Source organism: Brassica napus, chromosome C5 (assembly GCF_020379485.1).
Source record: "Brassica napus cultivar Da-Ae chromosome C5, Da-Ae, whole genome shotgun sequence".
Taxonomy (NCBI): Eukaryota; Viridiplantae; Streptophyta; class Magnoliopsida; order Brassicales; family Brassicaceae; genus Brassica; species Brassica napus.
In genome coordinates, this window is record NC_063448.1 from 9,579,983 (window position 1) to 9,607,283 (window position 27,301).

Below are 27,301 nucleotides of genomic sequence, written 5' to 3' on the forward strand. Positions count from 1 at the left end.
AATAAAACACAACAAATGATTTCGAATAGTTTTAAATTTGCATTTATGTTTATAATTCTATAACAAGTTTCAGTGTATATCATATTTGTTTGTTTTTAAAATATAAATATAAAAATTAAACTAATATTATAGGAAAAAATCCGGGCGTAGCCTGGAAAACCCCCTAGTACATTTAAAATTATAAATCAACACCACTGGATTGAAAATCAGAGAAAATTTATGTTTGATAGTAACATATTAAATTTTAATCCCTTAAAATTCTGGATTAAATTCACTCTTTAAAAAATATTTTCTTTGATTTCAAAAGAAGAATAAGTACACACTTCTTGTATGCACCACTACAAAAGCCCATAAACATTAAATGCATGCCCACACGGCCACATCACTATGGTAACCCGAATCCGGTTAGTACAAAACCGGGAATTTCAAACCGGGCCGTTGAAAGATTCTTACGTTTTAAATATACACACACATTTAGTTATTCCCTCTCCTCTCTCTCTAATCAATTAGGGTGAAAGAAAAAATATCTGATCATGCCAAAAAATAATAATAATCGAAAGAAAATAGGAAGAGACAAAGAGAGAAGAACATGGTGTCCAACTCTCCGAAGGACGCGGGGAGAAAGATGCTGATAATTGTTAGGCTGAGCTGAAATTAGGAAACCCAATATCGTAAATTACCAATCATTTTTAATCTGTTTTTTCTAATCTAAAGTAGTGGTTTGGTTGATGGGTGGTGGTGGGAATCTCGTCGACGGTGTTCGTCGTTGGCTTTTTCAGCGTCCTTCTTCTTCTTCCTCTTCCAATAATAATCAAAACGAACCCATTCTTCTCTCCTCTGCTACTTTTTCTAATCGAGATCAATCAGGTGAGGCTGGAGATTTGAATGAGCTTGTTGTTACTGAAGATTTCGACTTTACTGGGTTAAAGCTTCTTAAGGTTCCTAAACGTAATCACTTGCCCATGGATCCTCAAAAGAAGGTTCCTTTCTCCTTCTCCTTCTCTTCTTTCTATTTTTGTTTGGTGATGAATTGATTGACTGTTTTGTTGGGAATTTAGACATGATTTGAGTGAACCTGATGCAGTTTGGTCTGAAAGTTATTGTCTTCTATCTTCTCTTGTTGATTGAGATTTCAGTGACTTGTTGTTCTGTGTTGTTGTCTTTGCTTGCTCCACAAAAGGTTACAATGTTCCAATCTATGTTCATCATTCTTCTCCTTCTCATCCTTGTTTCTAGTTTTGTCGGAATATAGACATGATTTGATTGAACTTGATGCAGTTTGGTCTGACATTATTGTCTTCTGTCTGCTCTTGTTGATTGATATTTGAGTGACTTGCTGTTTTGTTGTCTTAATGTTCTGTGTTGTTGCCTTTGCTCCACAAAAGGTTATTCATCATTCTTTTCCTTCTCATCCTTGTTTCTATTTTTGTTTGGTGATGATTGACTGTTTTGTTGGGAATGCAGAGACATGATTTGATTCTATTACACTTGATGCAGTTTGGTCTCTTGTTTTGAGATTTGGTGTTTTGTTGTTCTCTTAATGTTGTGTGTTATAAACAAAAAGGTTAACAATGTCAGTTTTTTTTTTTGTGTTCAATTTGATTGTTCCTATTGTTCATAGAATCAAACTACGGAATCATATGAATTGTGTTCTTCAGGGTGTGCAGGAAACTGAGTTCTTTACGGAATATGGAGAAGCAAACAGGTACCAAGTTCAAGAAGTCGTTGGTAAAGGAAGTTATGGTGTTGTTGCTTCAGCTCTAGACACACACACTGGTGAAAGAGTTGCCATCAAGAAGATCAACGATGTCTTTGAGCATGTCGCTGATGCTACTAGGATTCTCAGAGAGATTAAGCTGCTGCGGTTGCTTCGTCATCCTGATGTTGTGGAGATCAATCACATCATGCTACCTCCTTCTCGCCGAGAGTTCAGGGATATTTACGTTGTGTTCGAGTTGATGGAGTCTGATCTCCACCAGGTGATTAAGGCCAACGATGATTTAACTGCTGAGCATCATCAGTTTTTCTTGTACCAGCTTCTCCGTGGTCTTAAATATGTTCACGCAGGTTAAGTTTATTCGTGTATACATTGTTCTCTTTCGACCCTTATGGTCTCCTTTTAGAAGATTTATTGAAATAATTAAGTGTTTTCTTTTCAGCTAATGTGTTTCATAGGGATTTGAAACCAAAGAACATTCTAGCTAATGCTGATTGCAAATTGAAGATCTGTGATTTTGGACTCGCTCGTGTTTCTTTCAACGATGCTCCAACTGCTATATTCTGGACTGTGAGTCATCTTTCAAGCAACTAAACTGGTCATTTCTTACAACTCTTTCATTGTTTGTGAACTCAGTCCTTTTATGTATATTTTTTGTAGGATTATGTAGCTACTCGGTGGTATCGTGCCCCCGAACTCTGTGGATCGTTTTTCTCCAAAGTAATATTCTCTTTCACTGAACCCAACTGCTATAGCTACCTCTCAGGCTAAGTGAACGTCTTTTGTCATATTGCAGTATACACCTGCGATTGATATCTGGAGTGTTGGTTGCATTTTTGCGGAAATGCTTTTGGGTAAGCCTTTGTTTCCCGGGAAAAACGTGGTGCACCAATTGGATCTTATGACTGACTTTCTTGGCACTCCACCTCCTGAGTCCATATCAAGGGTTAGTCTCACTCAACTAGTTTGCAAAAAACATGTTCATATTTGAGAGTGAGTTCATTTTCTGTAATGAGATTTTTTGGGATCTTGAAATTTAACAGATTAGAAATGAAAAGGCGAGGAGGTATCTTAGCAGCATGAGGAAAAAACAGCCAGTCCCTTTCTCTCAGAAGTTCCCTAAAGCTGACCCTTTGGCTCTCCGCCTTCTTGAACGCCTGCTTGCCTTTGATCCCAAGGATCGTGCATCTGCTGAAGATGTAAGAGAGACGCAACTTTTGTTTTTCATTCCCATTTTCTTACACAAGAATGAAACTCTTTATGTTTCATTGCTCTGATTTGCTTATTTACAGGCACTATCTGATCCATACTTCAGTGGTCTGTCAAACTCAGAGCGCGAACCATCAACACAGCCAATCTCAAAGCTTGAGTTTGATTTTGAGAGAAAGAAGTTAACAAAAGATGATGTTAGAGAGTTAATCTACCGAGAGGTAACACAAAAAAAAAAACCTTTCTTCTTCTACACATCTTGTTTTTCTCTGCTCTTCATTGGTTTTAACGATCTCTTATCTTTGGGGAAAAAAAACATTAGATATTGGAATATCATCCTCAGATGTTGGAGGAATACAAGCGCGGTGGTGATCAGCTTAGCTTCATGTACCCTAGGTTAGCTCTGGTTAACAGCTCAGAAACTATAAATCATCAAAACAAAAGAAAAGTTGTGTAATGAATAAATCTTTTTGTTGTTTACGCAGTGGGGTTGATCGGTTTAAGAGGCAATTTGCTTATCTTGAAGAGAATCAAGGTAAACCAGGAGCAGCAGCAGGTGGAGGAAGAAGTACTGCACTTCATAGGCATCATGCTTCCTTGCCAAGGTAATGTCTTTCACAGAATCTCTCCCCTCTCTCATTCTCTGAAAGAATTCTCTGTGATTGTGTGTTGCAGAGAGAGAGTTCCTGCTCAGAATGGTGAAACTGCAGAAGAAAGCAGTGATGTTGAAAGAAGAGCAGCAGCTGCTGTGGCTTCAACTTTGGAATCTGAGGAAGCAGACAATGGAGGAGGTTACAGTGCTCGTAACCTCAAGAAGAGTTCCAGTATCAGCGGTTCTAAATGCATCGGTGTCCAATCTAAAACTGACAAAGAGGTTAGTTAATATAAAGAGAGAAAGAAGAAGCAAAAAGAGTATCTTGAAAGGAACATGAAGATGGAGTTTACTTACTGTTGCACTGTTCTCTCTGTTTGCAGGAGGCCATAGCTGAGGCAGATGATGAAACAGTTACAGAGCTTACTGATAGAGTTTCTTCTCTTCAATGATTCTTAAAAAATTGTTTTCTCCATTTTATTTTCCCTTCTACCACAGCTATCTTCGTGGTTGGGTTTGAATTGTTGTATTTAATAGTTTGGGGGTGTGAATGAGAACTTTAAATAAGAACATCCATCTCCATGTACTTTTTCCTTTTGTTAAATTATTTTTTTTTAGATATAAACTGATCTTTCAAGTTCTTTCTACCGATTCAATTTGCTTCAGTATAATATACTATATCTTTTTCAGCGCTAGGTGCGGTTAGTTTACTTTGAATTTGTCGAAATATGTTTTAAAATTATTTGTATTTTATCCAATTTTAATTTAATATCATTTGTTGTTTTTATAAAACACGAAGTAATAATTATGTTAAAATTGTTTTACATTTATAAAACTAAAATTTTATAGACATGACTAAAATAACAAAGATAACAAAAGTAGGCTGGAGTTGTTATTTTCTTTAGTTGAATTTTCATGTTTATCACATTATAAGTACCATTATTCATATTTACCACCAATAAAGAGACATTTTCAAAAATATTTTATTCATTAAGAGGTAAAAAACTCTTATACTTTTGCTCTCTCTATATATAATAAATAATTAATTAAATAAAAAAAAGAAACATTTACTTTTTTTGAATTATACCTTTTCAAATTCAAACGTTTTATAAAGAAAAAACTTGAATCTTTTTTTTTGAATTTTTTTTTAGAAATTTTTTTTCTTCAAATTTTCTTTTTTGAAATTCGAAAATTATTTTTGACGCTATTTTTAAATTTTTTTAAAAAAGTTTTAAGTATTTATTTATATATTTATTGGAATCTTAAACTCCACCTTTCAAAAAACTCACCATTCAACTCTAAATCTTAAGTCTAGATTAGTTAACCTTAGAGTTATAAATATTTTTTTCCCTCTTTAAAAGTAAAGATGAAACTGGTTAAGTAAACATGAAAAATAGTATCATGAATATGGTATTTTGGCAATTTCCTTTCTTTTTTATTTTTGTTGAATTTTTGCTTCTTTCTTAGGTGGATGATATAGCACTGGTTTTCATATACCGATTTTCCCTTAACTTTTATTATATTTCTAGTAATGTATATAGGTTTAGTTCTATTTATTATATAAGTAATATAATATGACAATCTTTGAATTTTTATAGATAAAATCTAATTATTTTACTTAAGAAAATTGCTACTTTAAACTATTGTTTTTTTTGGTTTATAAATATTGTCATTTTTTTCTGTTACACAAAGAATCTCACTTTAAAATTCAATGTAATTCATACTTATTTTAAGCTTAGTATTAATTACAAATACATTGATTTATATAAAAAAATCTCAAACATTATTGGTAAAACAGTTGTAATTACAAAAACATAAATGCATTTCAATTATTTTTTCAATTTGTGTCAAAAATGTCAAATGGCTCTTCTTAATAAATGGAGAGAGTAACATTATTCATTTAAAGGTTCTAAAGAAAATTTATTTTATTAAGACATATAAATTTCAAATGATATCCTTATATATATATATGTGAATATTAGGGCAAGCCCGCGCTTCGCGCGGGATTTTGACGTAGTTAAGTGTTCAAATCGTACATTTGTTTTAAATTTTGAAAGATTGGTTATCTATTTTTATGAAACAATATTGAGAGCTGAAGTAGGTATGGATGAGTAAATTACATAATTACATAGTTGTAATTCTTTGAATAAAATTATAATTATTTTTATTTAGATGATGCATTTCATTTGTTTTATTAATTTATTTGAGATCATCTAATATCACATGTTTTTTGTAGACTTTTGTGTATCGCGGTTAGTCAGAACTTTGTAATTATTTGCTTAAATATAAAATTTCAAGAAATAATGTTATGATGTCATTTTGATTCTTTAAAAGTGTGTCGATACTTGGTGATAGTCCTATGGATATTTTATTATTATTTATTAGATAACTTTATTTAAAATAAAATGTTTTGAGTATATATATTCACTGCTTGTGCTTTTCCATCAATTTCATATCAATTTGTAAAGTTTGAAATATTTGTGTGAATAGATTTTTTTTCCGTTGGTTTGAGTTTGATGATACGTGAAAAATTATATCACAAATGTATTTCCTTTTTTTGGTTGTTATGACTTTTAAATATTTTGGAAGTTTATATATATTTTAGATTAGATATGCATTTCACTAAATTATTGTTTGTTGACTTATTTTCGCAGTTATATTATGTATTTTCAATAATTTTTCATTTTTATCTGTTATATCTTCTAAACTTTAATTTTAATATAATCTTTATAAAAATATTTGTTTTGATGGTTTATTAATCATTCGTTATGGTTTCCATCTTTCTTTTTGTTAATTTCTTTAACTTGAGCTCAGTGCAAAAAACACAAATTTCATTAGAATCACTTCAAAAACATTATTGTAATTAGATTTTTCTCTTTCGTTCTAAAATATTTTCTATTTATCCTGGAAATTTTGTATTTAAGTATGAAAACTTGAATAGTTCCTTCCGTGAAATCCACAATCTATCATATATATCATTTTAATCACATCTGGTTTTTATATACACCAAACTCTTTTGTGCAACTATCTAGTCACTTATGTCTTTAACAACACCATTGTTTATTAAACGTCAACTTTCGCTTTCCATTCATTACTCATTCATATCTATACAACTTAGACTACTCGATCATTAGTGTTATGTTAATCTATGGGATACATTGAATACTATGCTGACATTAGCCATCCACTCGTGTCTTTTATGTTTTTTTTTTTCTCTTCCAAACCTTTTTTAATGTTTTGGCTCATTTTTTTTATTTCTTAGTTTTTAGATATGTATTTTAAACTTTAGATTTGAGATATTAAAAAAAATATTTTCAACTTTTATATTTTTTAAAGAACTGTGAATTTTTTTTAATTCTGAACATTTCATACAAAATTAAGTTATGCTACGTCAATTTTGTATTTAGAACTCTCTTTACTTAAATATTTATTTATAAATAATTAAACCGAAGATGGGATAACTGACATATCAATCGACGGAAAATCTGAAACTTGGTTGTCTAAGTTTATAGTCGATGTTCCTTTTCATAAGGCTTTCTTCTTTTTCTATTTTATTTACAGTATAAAAATATATAGCTGGAGATACTGTGGTGGTTCTTCGTCAACATACAAGAGTGAACCGATACGGTGTTGGTTTTGACCATGTATTCGGTAAATGAATGGCCAGGTTTTCCAGTGATAGTATGATCGACATGAGCACCCGATGAAGTAAAAGCAATCATTCCATTCGCAACACGTATTAAAACTCGGAACATTGGTGCGTCAAGGAGCTCTTTCAAAGGTGAAGGAAGTTCGTGGAGTGGTAGGAGCTCAACTTCCTTGTTACAACATATGTAGAACCTCCTATTGGCATGCTGGTTGACTATCCTTACTGCTTCACCTATCCTCACAAAGGTATTAGATATAGGACATGTTACCAAATCTCAATTGCTGGAGCTGTTGCTTTTTCTGGTTCCTATACACATTTAGAAAGTTGGTTTAGCTGTTAGTTAAATGCGGCGGTCCGAGCAGGCAAAAATAAGGTAAATGTGTAACCTATGTTCTTTGGACGTGGTTGAAGTGGTCCTGTTGCAGGTAAGGAAGCCAGAGATTAGTTAGTGTTTTATGTTAGCTGAATAGGGGATGACGTATTAAGGTTGAATATGCGAACCTGCTGTTCATGGACGGTGCGTTTGGCTCTGTTAGAAATAATAGCATTATTTATTTGCCACAAAAAATACACTGTGATTTGCTCCATGCATATGCAGGAAAAAAGTATAATTTATGCATGTGTTATAATGAGTATCTGGTTGGAGAGGAGAATATATTACTTTTTGCCATACTTTGCTGACGTTTAAATTTTATAAGTTGAATCCTGAAAGCTCTGTTTTGTTTAGCTTTAGCTATGAATAATAAGAGGATGTGGAAGAGAAATTTGGGTTAAATGACGTAAATGGTAATAATTGTTTGAGAGGTAGCACCTTGATTTGCAGGAAAATTATTTGCATTTAATAGTTTTATAGTCTACCTGGTTCTGAGAAGTTTGGACACTACAATCTTGAAGACTTCTAGATTCCCCACTTCTCTTTGGAGCTACGTGTGCAGGTGGATATGGCGATAGTGACCTGCAGTTATAAACTATGGAACCACGTGTTAGTGTACACAGGCAATTTTCCTGAGATACGAAGAATTGATTCCATAAGGTTAGTGACCACTTACCGAGGTTAGGAGGTGAGAACTTTTTTGAGTCCCTCAATATTTTTTCCTAGCTAGTCTTGCAGCTTTTTTGAGATGAGCTGTGTCCAAAACCGTGGTGCAAACGTTTTTTTTATCATGGAACCTTATCATCTTAACTTTAATTATAGAGATTGGGAACATGATTCATGACCTGCAACTTGTCCACTTCTTTTGAATGTTGTAATAGATCCTGCAACATTAATAAATGAAGAAGACATATAGAATATTAGGGAAACTGATCGGCTAGGTGTTTATTAAATATTTCTTTCAATACCTTACCTTGTCTTGGCTAACTGTGAAAGCCCCGTTGAGACCTTCATTCTTCGCTGTTTTTGGAGTGTTATGACTCTTTCACAAAGGGATGTCGGGTGTTTTCTATTCACCAGCTCAAACAAAAATATTTCATGGGGTTGAAGTGATATGTTGTTGAAGTTGATCTCATCTATAATCTGAGTTAACATTGAGTCCAAACAAACTCAGAAATAATAGATTAGTTACCTAACGAAGTCCACAGCCATGAGCTCTCAAGCAACCGTCTTTAAATCAGAAAAATGGAACTAAGTAATCGGCATTCCTGGATATTCTTGATACTTTTTTGAGTTGTCTGTACCAAAGTAATGGTCTGCGAACTCTCCCAGACCTGGAATCACACGAGAGTCCTCAGTGAGTGAGGCATCGATTTCTGAAGTCATAATCTTTACCATTGGATGTTTCTTGCAGAGCCCGTGAATCCCTTGAGGTGCCTGCAGTTTTATTCTTGTGTTAGTACAAAACATTGGTGATCACTTGAGTGAGGAAAAGTAGACACAGGTTTTGTTTGGATGGTGTTTACTGCTATGACGTTAAGAAAGATAATATGCGATTCTGGAACTCCCTTGCTGATAAGCAAAGATATTAGATATAGCATTCACTGCAGAATTTCATGTTAACATTCAATGTTAGTCATTGTTGTTAACTTTTGTTTATAGCTTTTGTGTGGGTTACTACGAACCTGAAGCTATAAAAAGGTCAGGAGGAAGACATGTCAGGCTTGCGATATCTTTTGGTATCTTCTCATATATCAACTGCATGGAAAGATAATTCAATCATTGAGCTGAGATGTGTGAGAAAACGTATTCTCAGAGAAGAGAAACCGACCTGACACCATCATTTTTCTCTATGTGTATTAAGATTTTACCAATCTTAATACTGTTGCAGCAAGCTCTTAGTGTGTTCTACATGCTTTCTCCACTGTAAATACTAAAAACATAGAGCTAATCAGAGACACAGCCTCGAAAAGAAATGAGAAATTATAGTGATGTGATAGATACCTTCTGATCACTGAGACGCCACACAATCTCTTGCAGAAGTCCACTCTAGTGTACATTGATCGTGTTAAATATCAAAAAAATATCAAGCTGGTCTGCAAATCTCTGAAGAATTCATAAATATTGTTCTTTTGCATGACTGCTATGTTAAGATTTATGAATTCGATCCAGTAACTCAATGACATATATAGTACAGTTGTTTGATAGGAGGTGAAAAATCTGCATTGAAGAACAAATTGATTGCCTCCCATTTTCACAGTGGGTTACTCCGTCGAGTTATTGCAGGGGAACGGATCTGTCGGAGGTTATGGCTTGGTTCCCCCAAGAGAAAGAGGACGGAACTCAGATCGTCAAAAACATATTATTCGTGGGCCTGAAGTATTAGGTTTTATTGGGTCATGTTAATTATTATTGGGAATATGAAAACCAAATGTTGGCTTTTAATTGCGAAGCCCATGACGACGTTTAATGAACCGTTGCGCTTTTGTTAAAGCACCCACGTGTCGGCTTGACATCATCTGAATTAGTGACATGGAAGCATATGTGGACCCTCTGGGAGAGATTCAAACTCTATTTTATATAATTAGATATGTGTAATTGTATGTATTGTTTAAAAGTATCTGCATATATGATTAAATTCGAGTATAACTTATAGCATACGTAAGTTTACATAAAACATAAATAAAGTTAAATACAACTCATCTTTAAGATGTGTAAGATTAGCTACAACACGTATATTTGTAAACTTTGTTAACATTAAGCAAGTTTAGATCAATAATAATAGTTTTTTCAGAAACTATATAGCCTGCTTGTAATAGTAATAAGTATGAACACAGACTACTATAAACACAAAAAAAAGCCAAACTGATTAGAAATCTTTTATTCCAATTCGATCATTGAAAGTGACTTTTTGATGTAGGTCTTGATCCACACGGTGCTAGGTGGTGTTGTGATGTATTAGCATTTGGGAGAACGTAGAAAGTCTTTACGAGAAATATGGAACACCACGCAAAGGAAAGGTTCCTCAAATAAAAAATTTCCAGAGAAGGTCAAGAAGCATACATAAAACCGATACTTTCCTGAGATACCGCACAAGGTACTAACTATGAATGTTAAGGCTAGGAGGGAGAGATTCACAAAGGGTGGAGTGTTGTATTTTTGACCAAGTGCATCACCATTTTTCACCACTTGAACACCAGGCGTTGCATGAATCATACACGGATACACATCTCCCATTTCCAAGACGCAGCATTAACCGAGATAAATCCCATCACAAAATCTGAATGAGCCTCTGCGATTTTCACTACTGCTGTAGTGTAGTCTGCTGCGGACCGGTGTAAGTCTGCTCGCTCCTTCCTCCTGCCGAAGAAAATCAAAACCAAGAGAAGTCGTCTAAATTCAGTAAACTACCCCGAAGATACTCGAGATTATCTGCAGCAAACAAATAAGATTATCACTCTGCGTATGGTTTATTAAAACAGTTGGTGATCAAACTCGTGAGTCATTCTGACTAAAAGACCTCTTTTAGTACATAAAATTTTGATTGTCTCTAGTGTCTACACAAAAAAAAAGTAGGCATACATAAACCATGGAAAAAAAAAACAAAATTTAAGCTAACATGTGGGAAACATAAGTGGGTGTTGAGTGATCATGTCTGCATGCACAGTCAAAGAAAGAATAGGAAAATATCAGCATAGTGTTTGAAACATAAAAAATTCCAATTTATAATGCACAAGGATGATCTGTTAACCTTAAATGATGTATAAAAGATAAGCAGATCTAGTTGTCCACCACCAGAATTTGATATAATTATATGCTTCACAGACAGCAGAGTCGGAGATATCTTCTTTGAGAGTAAAAGAAAAACAACACCCACTAAGCAATCTGTTACACTTACTGTACTCAGTGCTGAGAGGAGAGCGTGAAACATCGAATATATAAGCCACTCTTGATTTTTCTCAAAAAAAGAAATCAAGACAGACATAGTCTTCTCCATGCATCACCTACGGCATAACTAAAGATGGATACTCCACATAGATGCAGTAGGGCGACATGAAAGAGGTTTTGATTAACTTGCTGGAAGTGGCCTGAATGATAAATTTGCAGCTACAAATGGCTTCTCATCATCTTCTTCGATTACTCTCCAACCCAGTGTTCTACTCGCCTAGCTTGTTGGCTTTTTTAAGTTTCATTTGAACCCAGGACGGAAACTTCACACACAACAAGGCTGTTTTCAGAAAATCATGAGTTTTAAACGTCTAAAATGTCAGACATAAATTTCCAAAGTCCATAAAGATGTCATTATTACCTATCCATAGCATATTTGCTTACGAAAATTGGAGTAAGATCTATATCATTGGTAGGACTGAACAGTTGCACGGAACGTATATTATCTAAGCAAAGTACACTGTCATTTGATTGTCTCTAGTATCTACAAAAACCAAAAGTAAGCATATATATATATATATATAAACAATAGAAAGAGAAAAAACTCAGAATCTTTCAAAATAAAGCTAACGGGGTGTTGTGGGATCATGTCTCCACTTCCACCAGATTTTGATATTGCTGTGGGGTCCAAAGGCAATAGAGGGATCATGTCTCCACTTCCACCAGATTTTGATATTGCTGTGGGGTCCAAAGGCAATAGAATCTGAGATATCATCTTTGAGAATATCAAACACACACGAACTAAGAAATTAGTAAGTAATATTTACCATACTCAGTGCTTGGAGGAAATGAAACAAAAACAGATATAGTCTTCTCCTTTCATCATAAATAAAGATTGAGTTTCTACAGAGATCAACCAGGGAGACATGATTCACTATTTCTGAAGAGGCTTAGAGTAACATACTGGAAGTGGCGTGAATGAGAAGTCTGAAGCTACATATGGATTCTCACAAACATTCTTTTCTGATTGGTAATTGCTTCCCAGTAATGAAACGGAATCGCATCTCGGACTATCACAATCTAGGGTTGACGTCGTTGAAGAACAGAGCCGCCGGTGCCTTCCCGTTGATCTGGACGTTTCCTTTGCCATGTATTGAATTAGAATCTGTGGGAAGCTAAATAATATCATTAGAATAATATTTCATACATGTTCGCCTTAGATAAACACATGTATTTTTCGTATGAGAACGATGAAGCTGAAGTGGAGAAGTCGGTTTAGGAGCGATTGGTGCTGCTAAATTGTTTGAGCCAATAGGTCGGTGTTTCTAAAAAAGTGTTTTCGAGAAAGGGATTATATAAGAGAAAAATAAAAGAGAGGTGGAAGGATACATCTATTATGAATGAAGGTGTAAAGAGCATGAATCAACGATTTACATTGGATGATTATTGCATTGTAATGGAGATTTGGAGAGAGTGGAAACGATGGCGATGGAGAAGAGTCCGAGACAAAGAAAGAGTAAGATGGGTTTCAAATGGACCATAAACAAATTTTATTAACCTAAAATATTTGGCATGCTTGCGATTCAACGTGACAGAAGGATGTGAAGTGGCATAAAGGAGGTCTATGATTGGTTGATTTTTTCATCTGACGTGGACATGGTAGCTGATGATGAATATTAGCAACTTTTAGTATTGTAAGATATTAGATTGTTGTGTATCGTTTGAGTTTATCCCGAAAGGCCACAAGTATTAGACAATAGAGTCTAATATTTCCTATGACGATTTTTTTTTTTTTTTTGGCAACTCCTATGACGATCTAAAAGTTATAATCTCTCGGTTCCCATTTTTTTTTTTTGGTTTTATGTTGAATAATATTTAATAGAACCAAAAATGTGCTGTTCCCTCAGAACAGTAGATGGTTGATAGAATAACATTTAGAATGAAAACGTGACACATCCAAATTGAAAAATTATTCATCAGAACCAAAAATGTGTTGGTTCCTCAAAACAGTAGATGGTTGATAGAATAGTATTTAGAATGAAAATGTGACACATCCAAACTTAAAATCCAATAGACTCAACTTTAGGAGATGCCAAAACTTGAGTCCCTCGTTAGCAACATATGATGCATATATGTTATAGAAATATATATAGTAGAATTTTTTAACATATTTGTTAAATGATGTGAAATATTTACTGAGAACGATTATATGATCATTGGACCACTGACACCACTTCAACTGGCTATACAAAATGAAAAAAACTTTTAGAAACCAAACCAAGAGAAAAGGATCACGGAGTACATTTTATCCTTATATCCCTTACAGCCTTACTATTAGATTACTGGCAGTTCGTTGTTATGACATGCATGTGAATTTTCTTTTTTTCTTGTAATGGACCTTACTTATTTTGTAAGACACAGAGTTACCAACAGTGGAAATTAGTTTACCAACTAGTACCACAAGGATGGTCCACACGTGTAAGGGTTGATCCTCGTAACTGACGGCAAAATTGATGTCACGTGGCAGGTCGAACAAAAGGGATCGTGGGTAACAGCTGAGACCAAGATAATGCACGTGTCATATTTGTGGATGAGATGAAGTATGAAATGGCCTATAGGTTACACTGATCCGACCAAAGCTTCTTTAAACCTTTTTCCTTTTGTTTCTGCTTTCGCTTATAATTAAAGTCAGAACTGTACTGTAAATTCCCCGAAATATTATATGAAAGATTAGATATGTACTTAGTATTAGGATAAGGAAACAATCCTCCCATTCATGAGCATATATTACATTAGCTCAATCATCTCCTTTGTCTTAACTTCCGTATATACGCATATCGTAAATACGTCCTCTTTAATTGTATATAACAAGAGCTCTGCTCTGTCAATAGAATCAGTATCAGAGCACTGAAATTCTTCTCAATTTTTTTTTTCTCTTGTCCCGTCTCCTCTCTGTTTCTCCATCTTCTTCTTCCTCTGTTTTTCTGCAACCCCCATTCTTTCTGTTAAAACTATGGCCAACGATAGCTCTTCTGCTGAGACTACAACGGTCTTCAACGCTAGCGACCCATCTAGCACGCTCTTCACTGTCAACATGTCAAACATCACCAAATTGACAAATGCTAACTATTTGATGTGGAGTAAGCAGATCAACGCCTTCCTTGAATGTCTTGAGCTTCACAGCTTCCTTGATGAAACAAAGATGGCTGACACGACCATCCTCAATGCTGAAGGTCAGATCGTAGCCAATCCGACTTACACTCCTTGGAGACGTCAAGATCGCCTTCTATACAGTGCGTTGATTGGAGCAATATCCACACCACTTCAATCTATTGTCTCGAGTGCTACCACAACAGCTCAGATCTAGAATCTTCTTGCACAAACGTTTGGCAATCCGTATCGAGGTCATATCCGCCAGCTGAAGAATCAAGTCAACAAGTGCACTAAAGGAACCAAGACGATCTCTGACTATCTCAGGACCATCAAAACTAAAACTGATGAACTTGACGAACTAGGCAAACCAATGGACCCTGAAAACATCACGGAGAATGTTCTCGCTGGCCTCCATGACGAATATAAACCCGAGATTGATGCTATACATGGTAGAGAGACAACGATTTCGTTTGTGGAGCTTCATGAACGTCTCTTGAACAGAGAAGCAATGCTACTTTGTAAGAAACCTGTCACAGGTCTCGATGTTCCAATCACTGCGAACCCAGCTGATACAAGGCCTCGACACTCAAACTCGCAGAACAACTGGAGAGGTCCAAATCACCACAACAACAATCACAACTACTCCAACCTCAGGCTCCACTATCACCACCGCCTGCTCTGGTCAATGCTATCCCCACAGTACCAGCGCCAGTCTTACAGACTCAAACCGCTGCTCAAACAGCTGCTCCAACAGTTGTTCCAACCGTCTCAACTTTTATTGCTACAACATACCCAATAATACCACAAACGGAACCACAGCTATCACCACCCACGATCACTCCGTCTCATGAGCCACCTCCTGTTGCTCCAAATCCTGTCCAACAACAACCACCAAGAACGTCTACAAGGAAGCGCAAACCAGTAGACAAGCTGAATCTTTCTGCCGTTGTGGTTCCTCTAACATAGAAAATACCAACATCTGTAGCTGAAGCATTAAAGGATCCAAGATGGAGGAAGGCGATGTGTGAGGAAATCAATGCCCAGCTCCGTAATCATACTTGGGATTTACACTCATCAGTTCACGCAGCTAGTGTTGTAGGCTGCAAATGGGTCTTCACGATCAAGCGAAAAGCTGATGGCTCGGTTGACAGATTCAAGGCCCGCCTCGTCGCCAAAGGCTTCACTCAGCAACACGGACTTGACTATCAATATACGTATAGTCCTGTAGTTAAACCAGCTACCATCCGCCTGGTCTTGAGCGTTGCCATCTCCAACCAATGGCCAATACGTCAATTCGATGTCAACCATGCTTTCTTACAAGGAAAGCTTGATGAGACAGTTTATATGATGCAGCCACTAGGGTTTATCAATCAAGACAATCCAAAGGCAGTGTGTAAACTTAACAAGGCCATCTATGGACTCAAACAAGCACCGAGGGCTTGGTACAATGAACTCAAGCGATTCTTGCTCTCTTCGGGTTTCAGAAACTCACTTGCAGATGCCAGTCTCTTCATTTACAATCAGAATGGCACTCTCCTCTACATGCTAGTTTATGTTGATGACATTGTCCTCACCGGGAACAACACACAACAAATGGAACGCTTTATACAAGCTCTATCAACACGATTCTCTCTCAAAGACCTTGGCTCTCTATCTTATTTTTTAGGCATTGAAGCTCATAGAACTTCTCATGGTTTATTACTTACTCAACGTTGTTATATTGCAGATTTACTCCACCGGATCAAGATGGAGGACTGCAACTCAGTTTCTACTACAATGTGTCCATACAAACTGCTGACGCTAGATTCCGGCAAGCCCCTGTCTGATCCAACACAATACCGTGCCACAGTGGGGAGTCTTCACTACATGTCCTTAACTCGCCCAGACATCTCATTTGTTGTCAACAAGCTCTCACAATTTATGCACAAGCCCACTGATGAGCATTGGCATGGAGTTAAACGAGTTCTTCGCTACTTGTCAGGCAGTATGACGACTGGAATTTTTCTTTCCGCAAGAAAAACACCTGCCTTACACGCTTTCACAGATGCCGATTGGGCAGGGAATCGTGATGATTACACATCAACAGGCGCCTACATTGTCTACTTCGGGAAGCATCCCATTGCCTGGTCTTCCAAGAAACAACCTACCATAGCTCGCTCCTCGACAGAAGTTGAGTATCGGTCCATAGCCTCAACAGCTGCTGAAGTTTGCTGGCTTCTTTCTCTCTTCACCGAAATGGACATCAAGACAACGGCGACTCCAACGATCTACTGTGATAACATAGGCGCCACGTACCTTGCAGCAAACCCAGTTTTTCACTCACGTATGAAGCACCTAGCACTTGATTATCACTTTGTCCGCAGTCATGTCCAAGCTGGTCATATGCGTGTCACTCACGTTACCTCAGCTGACCAACTCGCTGATGCCTTAACGAAGTCTCTCTCTCGCGCTAAACATCAACAACTATGCTCCAAGATCGGACTAGCACAAGGTGCTCCGTCTTGAGGGGGGATATTAGGATAAGGAAACAATCCTCTCATTCATGAGCATATATTACATTAGCTCAATCATCTCCTTTGTCTTAACTTCCGTATATACGCATATCGTAAATACGTCCTCTGTAATTGTATATAACAAGAACTCTGCTCTGTCAATAGAATCATCCAATTCCATACGTTAATACTTAGCATCTCATTCTCAGCATTGATATGGTACGTAATATAGCATTGATTTTGATGGTTGGTGAAACTGTTGATGAATCTGGACCTGACCATGAGTTACAAGACGCGAGTGGATCGTCTTGTAATATATGTACATTTACGACAAAGTACCGCATTAAGATATTTTGTTGAGATATTTTTATTATTAGTACTATATTATAAGAATACTAACAAGTTACCAACCTACAACTATAATGAGTTCTAGTCTTCTAGATCAATATAATTAATGTTTTGGTGGTGGATGTTTCAACAGATATTTATGAAAGATGTAAATAGATACAAGTTTTTACATATATAAAACTACGCCTGAGCATTCGGGTACCTGTTCGGGTACATATCGGTTCTTTCGGGTATCGAATTTTTAGGGTTTGGAAATTAGGCCCCGTTCGGGTATTACAAATTTCGGATCGGGTTCGAGTCGGGTCTTTCCGGGTCCGGGTGGATTCGGTTCTGATGTAAAAAACCTGAAAATAACCAGATAACCAATATATCTGAAACGGGTTCAGATAATATTACCCAAAGTAACCATATTACCCAATTCGGTTCGAGTATTTTGTATCTAAACTGTCCAAATGTACCAAAAAATAACCAAAAATACTCATTAGATAGAGTTTTGTTTGAGTATTTCTATCCAAACTATCATATTTTATCTGAAAATACATAAAAGTATTGAAAATAACTAATATGTTTAATTTATAATTTAAATTATAAAAATATTATACATATAATTATAAATAATATTTGTAAATATATATTTACATTTCAGATATCTTCGGATACTCATTCGGTTCTCAGTCCAGATCGGGTTGGGTACCGGTTCTTCGGATACATCAATTTAGGATCCATTCGATTATTTATCCCGGGTCCGATCGGGTTCGGGATCCTGATTTTCGGGTCGGTTCTTCAGTTCCGGATATTCTGCCCAGCCCTATATAAAACGCAAACACGCAGAGACAAAAGAAAACAGTCGAAGTGTATTATAGTTTAACCGCGAAAAATATCAAATAAAATGGACTGCATCATTGTTCAAATTCATTGTATTTGTCGATGCATTTTAATATTATTTTTTGTTGTAAGAAAATCCCCTATATATTATTTGTGAAACATTACAACTTCTTTTTGTAACCACGTGTCATCACTAGGATGATTCTTAGAATTATTAGAGAAATATGTTGGTCCATCTAATTATATAATAAGTTTTTTTATTAAACTAACCATAAATTCATTATTAATGTCATTTATTATTTCCTTAAATAAAGATTACGGAATTGCCTAATGTGGCTAAAGTATATATGACAATTAATGATTTTGAATAATAAATATCTGATAAAAAAATAATGTATCTTCTATCAAATTTGTTTAATTTTAAACTATTAAAATAATTTAAAAAAATCACAATAACCATATTATAAAAAATTTAGATTTTCTGTATATGTTATATTTTGAATTTTAAAAAATGACCATAAATTACTAAAACTGTTAAAAGTCTCACATTCAAATTTTGCGATCCATGGTTTAAAATTTTTGTTATGACAAAATAAAAATGATTACAAAATCATATAAATAAAAGTCTAACTTAATTAATCATTAAAATTTAAAATATAAATGTATATATATCATTCTAAATTAAACTATAAACCATATTGAATAAATAAATATTTTAATTTCAAAATTTACTTTGAATAATTATTTTTGATAAAAGTTTTGAACTAACATTGATAATTTTTTTTAAATTATAAATTACTAAAATTATTAATCCCACAATGAAAATTTTGTTATCAGTAATTTAAAGTTTTTGCTATTAAAGATACACATGATCAAAAAAATATATGAGTAGAAAGCATCATTTAATAGACATTAATATTAAAAATATAATATGTATGTTAATATCATTTAAATTTAATTACATATCCTATCAAATTTTTAAAAAAATTGTTTGGATTAATAAATTTGATTTATACATTTGCACTAATTTAATTATATATGTAATAGTTACTGAGTTTTAATTATTCAATATATATTTATTATTTCATAATATGTAAGAACATATAATACATAAAATAATTTTTATATATAATGTTTATCCCGCGCAACGATTTTTCTTCTATAAATAAAAGAATCTCTAGTTCTCTCTCTCTTTCCGTGGATGATGGCAGCTTCGGTTGATCCTTTGGTGGTTGGAAGAGTGATTGGAGATGTGTTGGACATGTACATCCCCACTGCCAACATGTCTGTCTACGTTGGCCCCAAACACATCACTAACGGCTGCGAGATCAAACCCTCCGTCGCAGTCAACCCTCCCAAAGTCAACATCTCCGGCAACTCTGATGAGCTTTACACCCTCGTATATTTATTTATTCATCTTATCACTTATATCCATTTATGTGCAATCTCCCTAGCAAACATATCTTTGAATATACACACGCATGCGTTACATGTTTCCTCTTCCTCTTGTTCAATGATAATGATTATACCAGCCCACAGGAACATGCATTCATTCTTTAATATATGCTGGTATTTTCACTGAGTTTTCAGTTCATGATTTTTTGGAGATAGACACGGTTTAGCTAAATATTGGACTACAATATAATTAACATTTTTTTTGTATGTGAGCAGGGGCGAATGCAGAGATCTTTTTGACTGGGTGCACAATTAATTTAAAAATAAAAAAACACTATGTAAAGGATCGAACCTGGATAAATTGTGGGTGCACTAGAGTATTATAACCACTTTATCTAATAGAATTACATTAATTTTGCCTACAAATTTTTTAATATCAATATTTTTATGGGTGCACCTCCACCCCTAACTCATAGTGTGGCTTCGCCCCTGTATGTGAGTTGAAAAATTATTGGCCTTTTGTAAATGTAAATAATGGATGCATGCAGGTGATGACTGACCCGGACGCACCTAGCCCGAGCGAGCCGAACATGCGAGAATGGGTCCATTGGTACGTACGCGTGACACACTCATGCATAAACATCGAGTTTTTCTTTTAATTTTAACTATATACGAAACAAACATAGCGTATAAACATAATACACTTATTTCTTATGTTTCAGGATTGTCGTGGATATCCCCGGAGGCACCAATCCATCAAAAGGTATGAAAAAGAGAGTCGGAACTAAGTTATTTGACCTTTAGGAATATGTTAATTAACTTACTTAGAAATAAAGTGAAGTTAGTGAGAAGGTTATTAAGAAACATTTAATAATGGTTAATGATGTCCATGTTGATGTGTTTAGATGAAAAGGATACACTAATCTCTTTATTCATTTAAACACATTATCCTTGCGACGCGGTGCTTTCGGTTTGACGAAATGGATTCCCGTATTGCAAGATATTGATTGGTTCAAAAAGAAATATGCAAGTCTCTCACATGCATATGTTGCATAATATACAATTAATATATTTGGCATAATATACAATTAATATATTTGGAATTAGCCGACTATGAAACATAATTATTTACAAGTTAGGCATAGAAGATCCACTATCTAATTTTCGTTCTTTACAAGTTTTCTCACAATAAAGAGACGTGGTGTCTTCTAAAACAAACATCTCATGTATGTCTGTACGTGTACATTAATGTATGTCATCATATGAAAACCTTACACGACAAAATACACTAGAGTAAGAGAGCGTCCAAGTATAAACATGTTTTCTAGTACTGGAACAACTATTGCTTAATTTATTTCATTTTAAGTATCACGTGAAACGTTTTAATAAATATGTATACTTGCATGTTTTCATTTTCTTTCAGGAAAGGAGATACTGCCATATATGGAACCGAAACCACCGGTGGGGATTCACCGTTACATATTTGTACTTTTCCGGCAGATCTCACCAGTGGGTCTGATGGTGCAGCAGCCGCCGTCACGAGCCAATTTCAGCACCCGAATGTTCGCTGGTCATCTCGATCTTGGTTTACCTGTGGCAACTGTTTACTTCAATGCCCAGAAAGAGCCAGCTTCACGCAGACGTTAATTCCAATAAATAGACTAAAGAATAACGACGAGAGCCTTTTCAGGGTTTTTACCCAAAAACCGGACTGGAAAGAAATGTGGTTTTTATATGTCAAACCATATTTTATATTATTCCGGTTCTCGCTACATATCTATATATGTCTATAATTATACAAATATGTTTGTGTTTTTGTGTTACATGAAGCTGTTTGTGTCTAATATATGGTTTTCGTTGGTGTGATCTTTTTGTATATGAATCTTATACTATTGTACATTAACAAAGAGGCAGAGAAGAGATTACACATCAATTCAAACCAAAATATATAAATTTACAATCGACGAAAGAAAATCTAACACACTGCTTTTAATTGTTTATCTTAGCATTCCTTTTTCTCTGAACCTCTACAGCTTGCTTTAAATTTGAAACTATTGTCTCTAGGTTTTGCTCCATGGACTCTTTCTGTAGTAATGTTCACATGAACTTGAATTTCAACAATATCTTCTTATGTGAACTCGGATCTTTCCTTATCTAAAGAATCATCAAGCTTGGAAAAATTATTGTAACCTATTTGATCATCCGAAAGTTTCTTTAGAGTTTGGTGAAAAAGAAAATTCCATTGCTTAGCCAAAGGTCCCAAAGGAAAGTTCTTGCATTCCGTACTCTACGATTTCCATATTGATTTAATCAGTGTTTCTTATATAAGTATTGATTTCATCGGTATTGCAATCCCTTGACAAGGGATCTTAGCTTTAATGTGATTTTAATTAAATGGAAACCCATATATTACGAAGACGCGTCCCTTAATTAAGAGAGCGAAGGCACGGTTGCTTATGGCCACATGGCTTTTTGTCATTGGAGAGAGGAACAGTGGTGTCGCGAGACATCGCGTTGTTTCTTCTTTTCTTTTTTTCTGTTTTCCTTCTCTCCTCTCCGGTGACGAAATGGCGATTTCTATTTTTTTCTGGTGGCTCTACTCAATCAACGGCGTGTCTCTCGGTGGCTCATGTCGACGAAGGAAAACGGCGTCCCCTCTAACGGTTGCTCTCGTCGACCAAGGAAAACGGTGAGATGTCTCTCATGGTTGCTGTCGGAGACGAAGGAAAACGGTGACCGTCGGCGAATCGAAAGGCAAAGATGAGTTCATATGTCTCTCTGTTTGAATATTTCATTCATGCATGTCTTTAGATAGTTGAATTTCATCGTGAATCTAGAGAAGTTCAATCGACTGACTTGTTATAATTTTGTCTGTCTTTGTGTCTTCAGATGGTTTGATCAAGAGGCACGATCCAGGCTAAACCTTTCTATCTCTCAGACAAAACCCCCATGATCGTTTGTAAAATGTAAAACCTTTGTCTTTGATCTTTTGAATTGGATAAAATCAATCTCTTTGTTCTGTTGAATAGGATAAACCATTGTTTATATTCGTTGGTTGTTTGTGAGTTTTGTTGCGGTTGCTGTTGAATTTTATTGTGGCTTGAACTAAATTAGAGAGTTGGATAAAACCATTGTCTTTGCTCTGTTTAATTTCTTCATTATTGTTGCCTTTTACTCTTGTTTGAATTGGATAAAGCATTGCAATCTCTTGTTTGCTATATTGGTTTGTGGTTTGTGAAATATGTTGCGATTGTTTTTTACTGCAGTCTCTTCTTTGAAATGAATTGAATCGTAATTATGTGTTAGGTTAGGTAATAAATGGATGCTTATGGTTTGTGGTTAGATAGAAATGAATGATGTTGTGTTTGTTGGTGTTAGAAATATGTCAACTCGGTTGTGGTTGGCTGTGATCAATGCGTTTCTTCTTGTCTTCATTCTATAAAAATCTTGGCTTCTCTTCTTTCTTCAATTCATTGCAAAACCGTGTTTTTCTCTTCTTAGTTTCTCTGCTTTTTGCTTTTCTATCTCTCTTCCTTCGTATGGATTCCTATCCATCTGCTTCAAGCTCAAAGTTTGTTGAACTATTAAATAGTCAACAAACCGTTTCCTTTGGAAACTATGAAGATAGTGTTGAACTATCTTCATCACAACTTCCATTTCAAGGTTCATTTGGTACCGAAGCCTCTAACTTTGAAGGAGACACGGCTACAGAGCGAAGAGAGCGACGGAAATGGACACCAAAGGATGATATTTTGCTCATCAGCTCGTGTTTAAACACGAGCAAAGACGCTGTGGTTGGGAACGAGCAAAGATCAGGCGCTTTTTGGTCAAGAATTGCTGCCTACGTTGAGGCAAGCAGAGAGAGCCAAGCCACTGGTGGTGGCTGCGAACAGAGAGAGCCACACCATTGCAAACAGCGTTGGCACAGGATCAATGACCTTGTGTCCAAGTTCTGTGGAGCATATGAGGCTGCTACTAGGGATAAAAGTAGTGGGCAAAACGACAATGATGTTCTCAAGCAAGCACATCAAATCTTCTACAACAATCACGAGAAGAAATTCACTCTTGAACACTGTTTGAAGGAGCTGTGCAATGACCAGAAGTGGTGCGACCTTGCCACTGCTAAACGTCCCAGTTCGAAGAAGAGGAAGTGTGAGGACGGTGGAGATTCATCAGCTTCTCAAGCAACTGAGAACAAACGTCCCCCGGGTGTTAAGGCGGCAAAGGCGAGTTCTAAGAAGAAGGTGGTAGAGGAGAATTCTCTGAATGGGTTTCAGAGTATGTGGACAATCAAACAACATGATTTGTTGATTAAGGAACGGTTGTCTAAGATGAGTTTGCTCGACAGTTTGCTTGGGAAGAAGGAACTTCTAGCTGAGTATGAAGAGGCCCTCAAGGCTAAACTCATCAATGACTTGATGTCTAGCTAGTTAGTAGGCAAAAACTCTACTTAGATTAAGTGTTGGGTCTCTTGTTGTTATGTTTCTTGTTATGTTTCTTGTTATGTTTCATTTATGTTTCTTGTTGTGTTTCTACTTATGTTTCTTGTTCTAAGTCTAAATGTTGTTGCGTGACTTGTTCTCAAGTTTAAGTTATGCTAAAATGTTATGTTATGTTGGCGCGGGTCTTGTTATGTTCAAGATTTTAACCAGTTCTTGTTCTTGTTAATGCATGTGAGAGAGTACACAAAGAACCTTTGTCGGAGCGTTGTTGTTGAGAGATGTCACGAGCGTTGTTGTTTCTTGTCGTGTTGAGAGATGTCACGAGCAGAGCTGATGTCACGAGCGGAGTTGATCTCACGAATGGAGTTGTTGTTTGTTGTCTCGTAGGTTTTGTAGATGTCACGAGTTGTTGTTTGTTGTTTGGAGTTCCTTGTCTTGTAGTTGTCACGAGTTGTTTGGAGTTCCTTGTCTTGTAGTTGTCACGAGTGGAGTTGTAGTCACGAGTTGTTGTTTGTTGTTTGTTTTGTATTCAAACCCACAGACACAAGTGTCTTGTATATTGTCGTCTATTCAATCTCATTTCTCTACATAATAGTCTCATCTCTCTCAATCTCATTTCTCTCAATCTCACATCCCTCCTTTCATCTCGCTCAATCTCATCTCTCTCCTTTCATATCTCCATATTTTCTAAAACAATCTCATTTTCTCATCTCTCCATAATCTCATCTCCATATTTTCTAAAACAATATCATCTTCTATGCTCTACATATTATCTAAAACAATTCCTTTTTCGATTCTCTCCATATTTTCTAAAACAATTCAATTTTATGGCATCTTCTTCACATAACAATTCTATGGACGATTCATTTGATGAAGCTTTCGATCAATATTTTGATCAATATTTTGATCAAACATTCGAGAATCTGGTTAGTGAGCAAGAAGATGAAAGGAGGACAAGGAAAAAACGAGTGTTTATCGAAAAAAATCGTGAAGAATGCCATATGCGATTATGGAATGATTATTTCAGTGATAGTCCAACATATCCTGAAAATTTTTTCCGCCGACGGTTTAGAATAAACAAGCCATTGTTCATGAATATTGTTGATCGTCTCTCCAATGAAGTTCCATTTTTTCGACAAAAAAAAGACCGCCTGGGAAGGCTTGGTCTCTCTACACTTCAAAAGTGTACAACGGCTATTCGTGTGTTGGCATATGATTCTGCTCTTGATGCGGTCGACGAATACCTCAGGCTCGGTGCAACCACGTCTCGGTTATGTGTGGAAAATTTTGTGGAAGCAATAATAAATTTGTTTGGCGACGAGTACCTAAGAAGACCAACACCGGCTGATCTTCAACGTCTACTTCATATTGGAGAACTTCGTGGATTTTCCGGGATGATAGGAAGCATCGATTGTATGCATTGGGAGTGGAAGAATTGTCCCACCGCTTGGAAAGGGCAATATTCTCGTGGTTCGGGAAAACCCACTATCGTTTTAGAGGCGGTTGCTTCATATGATCTCTGGATATGACATGCGTTTTTTGGACCTCCAGGTACCTTAAATGATATTAATGTACTTGATCGCTCACCTGTTTTTGATGACATAATAAATGGTCAATCCCCGCAAGTGAATTTCTCGGTCAACGAAAGAGAGTACCATTTGGCTTACTATCTCACCGATGGTATTTATCCAAAATGGGAAACTTTTATCCAATCTATTCTGATTCCATAAGGGCCAAAAACCGTTTTATTTGCGCAACGTCAAGAAGCTGTACGAAAAGATGTCAAGCGTGCTTTCGGAGTTTTGCAAGCTCGATTTGCCATTGTTAAAAATCCAGCACTTTCTTGGAATAAAGTCAAGATTGGGAAGATTATGAGGGCATGTATCATATTCCATAATATGATAGTAGAAGACGAACGAGATGAATACACTCAATATGATGTTTCAGATTTCCAACAAAGAGAAGACAACAAAAGTTCACATGTCGATTTCACCTATTCTACATATATCCCTACAAATATCGCCAACCAGATGGGTGTTGGAACTAGAATTCGTGACAGACAAGCGCATCAACAACTAAAAGGTGATTTTGTTGAACATATTTGGCGTAAATTTGGACGTGATGAAGACAACAACTGAGTTTCGATGCCTCATTTCAATTATTATTGTTTGTTTTAGTAATATTTGTTTTTATGTTTGTATTTTAAGAAGTCTCCTCTAAAATGTTATGTTTGATTTAATAAATTGATTTAATCTTTGTTTAAAATTTTATGTTTAAAAATATATTTAATATTTTTTTATTTTTAAGAACCTTCATTAAGAGACTACCAATAAACCACTTAAATTATGTGTCTCTTACCAAAATCTCTTATCTTAATTTCAATAGTTTAAAAATCACTAAGAATTATTTAGGAAGGGATCATGGGTTTTAGCAATAAACATGCTCTAACTTTTCAAGCTGCAACACCAGTTTGTTTAGAGCTTAATCTTGTTTGGCTCCTTGAGAACAACTTCTGGACCGATCATAATTTCATCTGCACTCCTGAACTATATACTTTTCTCACTTTCAGCGCAAGGACATAACCAAAAGCGGCAGTTTCTTGTACTAAAATTAGGCATGGGCATAATGTCCGTAACCCGAAATCCAAACCGAACCCGAACCGAAAAATCCAATCCGTATCCAGTCCGAAATGTAAAAAATATCCGAATGGGTCTTGTAAGGTGGTATAAAACATATCCGAACCCGAAGCGTTATTAACCGAACCCGAACGGATATCCCGAAAAACTGAAAAAATCGAAAAATTCGAAAAGACATCCGAAAAAACCGATATGAATGTCTAAAATAATATACAATATAATTATATGAAACATGAATGTAAGTATTTAAAATTTAAATAACTACCTTAAATATTTAATTATATATAAATAAATATATATTTCTTATGTTTAACTTTTAAATTTTAGATTTTATTCTGGGTATATCCGAACCGATCCGATATAACCCGAATCCGAATGATATATGATTACTTTATGGGTTCTATGATGTGATACAAAACCGACGCGAACCCAATGTGTTACTAGGGGTGTCAATTCGGGCTGGCCCGGCCCGGTCCGGCCCAAACCCGCTAAGCCCGTAAATATTTGAGCCCGGCCCGGCCCGGCCCGAAAATAATTTGGGCCTAGAATTCAAAGCTCGGCCCGACCCTTATAGGGCTACAG

At 35.7% G+C, this 27,301-nt stretch overlaps 3 protein-coding genes, 1 long non-coding RNA gene and 1 pseudogene across 10 annotated transcripts; 3 read left to right on the forward strand and 2 right to left on the reverse strand.

Annotated features, from left to right (window-relative positions):
- The first annotated feature begins 499 nt into the window (after window positions 1-499).
- Window positions 500-4,159, forward strand: LOC106427157 (mitogen-activated protein kinase 8). 2 transcript variants are annotated; one of them, XM_013867891.3, is made up of 11 exons: window positions 500-980; window positions 1,668-2,067; window positions 2,160-2,287; window positions 2,378-2,437; window positions 2,514-2,663; window positions 2,761-2,916; window positions 3,010-3,147; window positions 3,249-3,322; window positions 3,412-3,531; window positions 3,602-3,800; window positions 3,902-4,159. In XM_013867891.3, exons 1-11 carry the CDS (start codon window positions 729-731, stop codon window positions 3,968-3,970), a joined length of 1,746 nt encoding a protein of 581 aa, XP_013723345.2. In that variant the 5' UTR covers window positions 500-728; the 3' UTR covers window positions 3,971-4,159. The 2 variants fall into 2 exon arrangements, with proteins under 2 accessions (XP_013723345.2, XP_013723344.2); XM_013867890.3 differs by having other exon boundaries at window positions 502-980; window positions 1,659-2,067.
- A 2,759-nt stretch (window positions 4,160-6,918) lies between these two features.
- On the reverse strand, window positions 6,919-10,027 carry LOC125587521. 6 transcript variants are annotated; one of them, XR_007323798.1, is made up of 12 exons: window positions 9,545-10,027; window positions 9,372-9,464; window positions 9,226-9,298; window positions 9,067-9,144; window positions 8,936-8,977; window positions 8,514-8,874; window positions 8,217-8,424; window positions 8,026-8,122; window positions 7,829-7,900; window positions 7,669-7,696; window positions 7,554-7,583; window positions 6,919-7,473 (listed from the first exon to the last, which is right to left on the reverse strand). It is a non-coding gene; the product is annotated as an uncharacterized LOC125587521 (long non-coding RNA). The 6 variants fall into 6 exon arrangements; XR_007323797.1 differs by having other exon boundaries at window positions 8,026-8,135; XR_007323799.1 differs by having other exon boundaries at window positions 7,669-8,135; window positions 8,514-8,609; window positions 8,733-8,874.
- A 725-nt stretch (window positions 10,028-10,752) lies between these two features.
- Window positions 10,753-12,203, reverse strand: LOC106413606 (annotated as a pseudogene).
- Window positions 12,204-19,387: 7,184 nt separating this feature from the next.
- On the forward strand, window positions 19,388-21,509 carry LOC106427136 (protein MOTHER of FT and TFL1-like). The gene is made up of 4 exons (XM_013867866.3): window positions 19,388-19,645; window positions 20,190-20,251; window positions 20,364-20,404; window positions 21,065-21,509. The coding sequence occupies exons 1-4, from the start codon at window positions 19,448-19,450 to the stop codon at window positions 21,286-21,288; spliced, it is 525 nt and encodes a 174-aa protein (XP_013723320.2). The 5' UTR covers window positions 19,388-19,447; the 3' UTR covers window positions 21,289-21,509.
- A 1,671-nt stretch (window positions 21,510-23,180) lies between these two features.
- LOC106374360 (glutathione S-transferase T2-like) lies at window positions 23,181-24,071 on the forward strand. The gene has a single exon (XM_022693919.2). It carries the CDS (start codon window positions 23,181-23,183, stop codon window positions 24,069-24,071), a length of 891 nt encoding a protein of 296 aa, XP_022549640.2.
- The last annotated feature ends 3,230 nt before the right edge of the window (window positions 24,072-27,301 follow it).

Coding starts and splice junctions, on each gene's coding strand:
- LOC106427157 (XM_013867890.3), top strand. CDS start 729: ATGGGTGGTGGTGGGAATCTCGTCGACGGTGTTCGTCGTTGGCTTTTT. Junction 2,664..2,760: donor CTCCTGAGTCCATATCAAGG/GTTAGTCTCACT, acceptor GAAATTTAACAG/ATTAGAAATGAAAAGGCGAG. Junction 3,801..3,901: donor AATCTAAAACTGACAAAGAG/GTTAGTTAATAT, acceptor CTCTGTTTGCAG/GAGGCCATAGCTGAGGCAGA.
- LOC106427136 (XM_013867866.3), top strand. CDS start 19,448: ATGATGGCAGCTTCGGTTGATCCTTTGGTGGTTGGAAGAGTGATTGGA. Junction 20,252..20,363: donor ATGCGAGAATGGGTCCATTG/GTACGTACGCGT, acceptor CTTATGTTTCAG/GATTGTCGTGGATATCCCCG. Junction 20,405..21,064: donor AGGCACCAATCCATCAAAAG/GTATGAAAAAGA, acceptor ATTTTCTTTCAG/GAAAGGAGATACTGCCATAT.
- LOC106374360 (XM_022693919.2), top strand. CDS start 23,181: ATGGATTCCTATCCATCTGCTTCAAGCTCAAAGTTTGTTGAACTATTA.